General features: G+C 45.4%; 1 protein-coding gene across 1 annotated transcript; it reads right to left on the bottom strand.

The window, feature by feature from the left end:
• Positions 1-567: 567 nt before the first annotated feature.
• Positions 568-5,873, bottom strand: Pde12 (phosphodiesterase 12). Its single transcript, XM_048355992.1, has 3 exons — positions 3,522-5,873; positions 1,856-1,934; positions 568-1,545 (listed from the first exon to the last, which is right to left on the bottom strand). Exons 1-3 carry the CDS (start codon positions 4,827-4,829, stop codon positions 1,103-1,105), a joined length of 1,830 nt encoding a protein of 609 aa, XP_048211949.1. The 5' UTR covers positions 4,830-5,873; the 3' UTR covers positions 568-1,102.
• Between the last annotated feature and the right edge of the window lie 840 nt (positions 5,874-6,713).

The raw sequence follows: 6,713 nt of genomic DNA, 5'->3' as shown, positions 1-6,713 counted from the left end.
TAAGTAAGTTGTTCTGAAAAATAAAAAAGCAAAAGCTACAGCACTGCAAATAAAGTATAACAACAGATATTTTAATGTTCATCCTCTGGACAACTGTAATTTCTAATTTTAAAACTTTTGGCTTCATAAATTCTCTTACAGCATACAAACTATATATACAGTGATGTTATATAACTCAGGTTGCTCAAGTCTGTAAAAAGAAGTTTCTTGTTTCAGATGTGGCCAATAGTCCTATTAAAAACTGACAATTGCAAATACTTCTAATGGAGAAATGCTCAGTGGTTCGTTCAGGGTTTTAAGCTTCTATCAGTAATAAGCTGTTTTTGTTATAATGTAATTGTGCTACAGCCTCCAGCATCTTATGGTTAAATACCCTGTTGATTTATGAACAGCTTTCATGAGCAAGAGTGAGAGTGATTTGATTATGTTGCTACTCTAAATACTAAATTGTGCTTGTAGCCTAAAAAACAAAATAAGCTGTAACATGAGAAAATAAAGTGCATTTAAAAGCAAAGTACAAATAAATGAATGACTATATTGCGTTAGTTGAAAAAGAAGCAATAGCAATGAATGATTGTATGTTTTAATCTTTTGTTAAAGCTCTGAAATTGTAATAAATTCCTAACCAAATTGAGGTAGAAGTAAACCCTAGTATTTCCTTTCATGTATCAGAACTTAGGTTTCTCACCTTAACCTGTATGCCCCCCCTCCCCAATTATAGGAACATAATTGAATGTGAAATGTGTTATGAAAGAAAAATGATAAGATCCTTTGAATGGTACTTAGAAAATTCTTAATTACCAGCTAAAAAACATTTATAAAAGTTTACACAATAATTCAGTTTTCTTCTTGCTAGTCCTAAATACATTTGTTTTTACTCCAAGTTTAAGAAATTAAAAAAGGCAGAGAGAAACTATATGATGATATTATGAGGGTCTTGTAACAAAGACTGGAACATAACTAGTAGGGAAGGAACTAATGTAGTTTTACCTTAATGTCTGGATTTCCTCTTAAAAGGTTACATGTAAGATTTGGTTCAGATTAATTTTCTGCAAAGCAAACTTCCTTTTCAGACTTTAAACAAATTCTACCAAACAGAAATCTACTTCCATTTCAAATCACATACAATTGCTATGTGATCGGAGGGATGAGAAACACTAGGTAAGGCCTGGTGGGTGGTAACTTCTTCATGGCTAGGTAATGGAATCACCTGTTCAACTTCTAAAGCATTTAAGTCAATGAAAATGTAATCTAGACATCCATGAAAGCCACCTACATAATTTGTGTAAGCAGGTTCACCACAAGCACTCTTCAGTTTGAAGCTGTGTGAGACAGACATGTTGCATCTTTCCTCTTCCCCATTGGAAGCCCAGTCTTCATGATCCTCTGCAATGTCACCATTGATGACAAAATGATACATTCCTGTTGATGGCGTACTATTAAAGTCCCCACAAAATATAACTGGTATACCAGGATACAGGTCACATGAGACATGTCTAATGTGAGCCAAAGCTACAGCCATTTGAATGAGTCGAATGTACCCACCTATGAATACAAAAAAAAAACATTATTAATGAAAGTACTTATTTTTTTAAAAAACAAAACCATCTCATAAACTATGTGGGTGACTTGTCACCTTAAGCCACAAGCATCTGGGTGATACTGGAGAAATCTGTGCAGAGCCAGGAATGGTGGTGCACCTATACTCCTAGCACTTGTGAGGCCAAGGCATAAAGATAACAAGTTCTAGATCAGCCTGGTCTACATAGTAAAAATCTGTTTCAAAAGAACAAAAACAGAAACAAACTTGTGTAAATTAGCTTTAGCATCACTTTTGAAACAGATCAAAACCTACCTTTTGGATGCCAGTAGAGATGGGTATTAGCAACACATATCCTTTTAGAAGAATCCTTTGTAGACTGAAGAACTGAAACCTAAAGTAAACAGAAAGGACAGTTCAGTTAGTGTCTGATTATCTCCTGATGCTTTTCATCTAAGACTATGACAAAAAAAGACTATGATGAACTGACTTACTCTTTTTCCTTCCCTATGGTACTACAATCACAATTATGTAATGTGATTTGTAAATTTTAGGGTATAATGAATAGGATTCAGTATAACTTTTGGGTGGAGGGTGGCACCAAGATTTACTAGGCAGATGTTCTATTGCTTTGGCCACTCATACCTTCAGTCCTTTTTGCCCTGGTTATTTTTAAGATAGGCTCTCTCTTTTCTCTGGAGCTGGTTGGACCACAATCCTCTAATTTCCTCACTGTCATAGTTGGGATGATAGGTATACACTTCCATGCCCAGCCTTTTCTGGTGACCCTTTCAATTTCAGCCTCTCATATGCCTGAGAGGATATATGTGTGCCATCTATTAGATGAGCTAGTGTGCTGGGCACTGGTGGCTCACTCCTGTAATGCTATCTACTCAGGAGCCTGAGATCCAGAGGATGCAGGCTTGAAGCGTCCAAAAGACTCAATCTCAAGCCTGTGATGGCTCAAATGATAGAGCACCAGCCCAGTAAGAAAAGCCAAGTGAGCATGAGGCCCTGAGTTCAGATTGGTTATGAGCAAAAGGGATAGGATTTCACTATTTTTTGTCTGGGTTGGCCTCAAACTGCAACCCTTCCAGTCTCATCTACTATGCAGATAGGATTAACAGGTGTCACTGACGCCCCACTTCCATGTAAAATTGTAGTAACAGTGCAACATATGTAAGTTGCTATGGAAACCCACAACACCTAGACTGCAGACTTTTCAAGTGAGTAAACCCAGCTTTGAACTAAGTAGCCCTGTGTGTGGATAATCAGCATTTTAGGTTGGAGTACACTCAGTAGTAGTACACTTCACTACCTCATGAAGGCTACTGTGTGTACTCAAAGAGTGTAAAGAACTGCACAAAACAGCTGGTGAGCAAAAGGGGGGTGGTGGACATTTTACCTTGAATAAAACCAATTACTTATGAGCTCTGGACATAAAATGAATGTGTTTCTAAAAACAAAAGTAGCTTTAGTCTAAGTAGTTCATTGGCTAAGAATCATGACTCTATACCTGGAAAAGGATAAAAAAAGGAAATGATAATAGCTATAAAACGGGATTACAATGATTAGTGTGCAGATTAAATGAGCCAAACCTAGCCAGTAGTTGGGAAGCACCTCATAATGCACACTGAGCACTAAATTCTTTAAAGAACTTTAAAGTGTGTCAGAATAGTGCTTGATTAATAATAAAATATCTTAACTATTATAATCTTTTATTTAGCAAATGTCTCTCCCTGGATTACAAGGATGAAAAAAGTCCCTTTGGTTAAAAGCATTCGGCGAGGTGGCAAGCATAATAGGGGTATTCAATCAAAACAAGCAGAATGAATGAATGAAAATGACACGTGTGCCGAAGTTACAAGAGCAGAGGATAAAAGTGGATAGTTTCCATTACAACCTCACCGCTAACCTTGCATCCCGTCTCCCAGGTCCTTAAATACGGGAAAGAACGTGAAGACGGGTGCGGGTGGCTCACCTGGAGGACCGAGGATCTCTGGAGTATCCTCTCTTGCGCCAAAGGGTACAAAGCTAGCTTCTCCAGCAGTTCCTTGTGAAGTGAATCTGACTCCAGGGCTTCCTGAAAAGAAATGTCGTGCTGGCTAAGAAGGCTGAACTTGGACTTCCGATAGAAAGTGGCCAGGCCTTCGTGTTGCTTGATTCGAAACACGCCCTCCAGCCCAAAGGCCTCGAGCGCGGGAACCAGGCTGTCCGAGAACACTGCACGGTCAACCTCCTGCAGACAGATGAGGTCGGCGTTGTAGCCGGTGAGTTCCTTCTGGATAAGGTTCTGGCGGTAGTCGAGTTCCAGGGCGTAGGGGGCACAGTAGGGGTACAGCACGGTCCTCGAGAACTCAGTTTGGGCGTACGTGTCGGCCAGGATGTTGTAGGACACGGTGCGGATGAGCGCGTCCTCCGTCACTTTCTTGGTGTAGAGATGCCGGTGATCAAAAGTGCAAGTGCCAGGCCCGGCCTCCACTGGGCACACACTCTCCAGCTCCCGGCTCGGCCCGAAGCGCTGCCCATTGCCTGGCGTGCATCGAAGCTTCAGCCGCAGCCCGATGTCGGCATTGCACGGGGTGTACACGCGCTCCTCCACACCGGTCTCGGTCCAAGTAGGAGGAGCGGTGGGGGGAGGCAAGGACGAGGAGCCACTGCCCTCAGACTCCGCCGCTCCCGGCTTGGATTCCTTGTACCAGCGGAAAAGGGACCCGGCGGGGTCCCCAAATTCCAGGGTGAGTTTAGGACACACCGGGAAGCCCGCCATGATGTACCGCGGCAACTGCAGCTCGGTGAAGGCGGGCGGGTTGCGCTCCACCTTGTACTTGACATCGCCGATCTGCAGCACGGCGCCGTCCTGCCAGGCGTCCACGTTGAGCACGTCCTCGGCCACGGCCTCCTCACGGTAGTACAGCTTCACCACCGGCTCGCAGGCCGCGGCCGGCTCCGGCCCACTCCCCGCACAGGCAGCCCCGCCGCTCGCGCCGGGTCGATTCTTCCGGCTCTTCTTGGCGGCCGCCGCCTTAGCGTGGCCCTTGAGAGCGTTGGTTGCGATCCGGTTGAGGGCCCGGCCCAGCGGCTCGCTCTGGTCCCGTTGCATGTTCTTGTGGCTGCCGTCGGCCAGCGCAAAGGACAGGCTCAGCTTGGGCTCCGAGGGCACACAGCGCACTACAGCGCGCTCCATGGCTGCTAGCGCCGGGTCAGGGGCTGCCTCGGTGCGGCTGCACTGTTCCACCGCCTTCCGGACCCTACGAAGCACGGCGCGGAAGCCCGGGAGCCTCCACATGAACCTGGCGGCACAGCGACAAACAAAACCGGCGGCGAGGCGCCACTCAGTGTCAACTGGAGACCAAAGAACCACGGCCGCCGCCGGCTCGAGGACTCATTCAGACCCGGCGACTTCCGGCCGGCGAGGAAAGGAGTGCGGTGCTTCCGCTGAGCACTTTCGCCAGGCAGGCCCACTTACCTGGTCTCCCTTTACGTCATGCCACTCGTTCAATTCTAGCACCTTAATTTTTATATTCACAGTGATATAAGGGTGCAGAAAATACAGAAATGTTAAGGGTAAATACCAGATTCCCAACTCTCAAAGTTTTGTCGAAAGTACGGGATGAAGTCGGGAAGGAAAGTTCACCAAACCGGAAGCGTGTGGGCGGGGCCTCATTCTTCTCTCGGAAGTAGGCGGGCGACTTACTCTGAACTGCGGGCGCTCTCTTCTCAGGCCCTCTCGAAGCAGCTGTACCTCAGGAGGGTGTGGGAAGATCCCCCCGTTTAGCGAGTTTTGCTCAGCATGTGGAAAACATAGTTCATATCTTCTTCGTAGTTTGGTTGTTTTACTCGCTCTGTTGAGTTGCGTTGGGTTCCACCGAGGTGGGGCCGGCGCTTCGCTGTGCTGAGCTTGGGCTGGTGAACCGCCAACATCCGGGAACCCGCAGGTCGCTAGCGGGCGCTTTGCAAAACACTGAGCCTTGTGTAAGCCGCCCGGTTCTTGAGAGGTGGGCCCCTCACCTGTCGCTTCAAAAGGTGAGGTCCAGAGAGATTGAGTTCCAAGTCAAGTGGCTCAGTGAAGTGACAGAATCAAGTGGTCCTGGCAAACTGCGGAAAGCGGTTCAGGTTTAAAGAGACAAGGAGGCCTTTTCTATATAGAGTTACCACCAGATGTAGCAAATACAAACATGACTTCCAGTCAAATTTGATTTCTGGAATAAAAGTTTGAAATACCTAAAAGATAACTATCTGAAATGCAGACTTTTACTGGGTATCTTTCTGTTTTGGTGCCAATATTGGGCTTGGACTCGGGACAAGGGAGCTGGCCCCTGAGATTTTTTGCTCAAAGCTGACACTGACACTTGAGCCACAGCTCCCTGCCTTGGCTGGCTTCCTGTGGTGAACCTCAGATCTCAGTCTCCTGAGTAGCTAGGATTACAGGCATGAGTTGCCATCGCTCAGCTGGCATCTTGTATTTTATTTCTGCTTATTGTACAGCTCTTGAAGTATCAATGATACTAGTGGGTTTGTAGACCAGAAAGAGATTTGTGACAGAAACAGTCACCCAAAAGAGAGTGGTAGCAGGCAGGAAACAGTCGTCCACATTGATTAGGGCAGTCTTACCTTTTGGTGTTTGAGATCCAATTCAGGATTTCATGCCATGCTATGGAAATTACTTTACCACTGGGTGGAAGCCTCCAGTGCTTTCCCTTTATTCCTCTTTATTCTCCCCTCTCCCGCTCAGGATCTTGCTACCTTGCTACATGCTTTGCAGCTAATAGTGCATTCTAAACCGTTGTGTGCATTTTCTCCTAAGAAAAAGGGAAGGCATTGAAGTTCTACTTTCAGTTTTGGAAAAGAAATTTGAACTGCTTTTTCTCCCAAGGGATAGTTGCTTAATTGTGCTAGACCTAAGGCTTGAATTCAGAGTCTGGGCCCTGTCCTTGAGCTTTTTTGCTCAAGGCTAGCACTCTATCTCTTGATCCATAGTTCTGCTTCCAGCTTTTGGGTGATTAATTACCTTTCTGCCTGAGCTGGCTTGAACTGGGATCTTCAGATTTCAACCTTCTGAGTAGCTAGAATTGCAGAGGTGAGCTGCCTAGCTCCCAGCCTGGGAAAAGGTTTTAATAGTCTTAATTCTCATTGACTTCTCTAAAACTTTGTTTCAAAATTTTTCGTAGAT

This window comes from Perognathus longimembris, chromosome 10 (genome assembly GCF_023159225.1).
Source record: "Perognathus longimembris pacificus isolate PPM17 chromosome 10, ASM2315922v1, whole genome shotgun sequence".
Classification (NCBI taxonomy): Eukaryota; Metazoa; Chordata; class Mammalia; order Rodentia; family Heteromyidae; genus Perognathus; species Perognathus longimembris.
The sequence above is the reverse complement of the archived record's forward strand: the minus strand, read 5'-3'. Positions and strand labels throughout refer to the sequence as shown.

What these genes read in the sequence shown, in the direction of transcription:
- Pde12 (XM_048355992.1), bottom strand. Translation starts at nt 4,829, where the DNA reads ATGTGGAGGCTCCCGGGCTTCCGCGCCGTGCTTCGTAGGGTCCGGAAG. An exon ending in AGAGATCCTCGGTCCTCCAG is followed by an intron (nt 1,935 to 3,521) that starts GTGAGCCACCCG and finishes TGTTTACTTTAG; the next exon opens with GTTTCAGTTCTTCAGTCTAC. An exon ending in TCTCTACTGGCATCCAAAAG is followed by an intron (nt 1,546 to 1,855) that starts GTAGGTTTTGAT and finishes TTGTATTCATAG; the next exon opens with GTGGGTACATTCGACTCATT.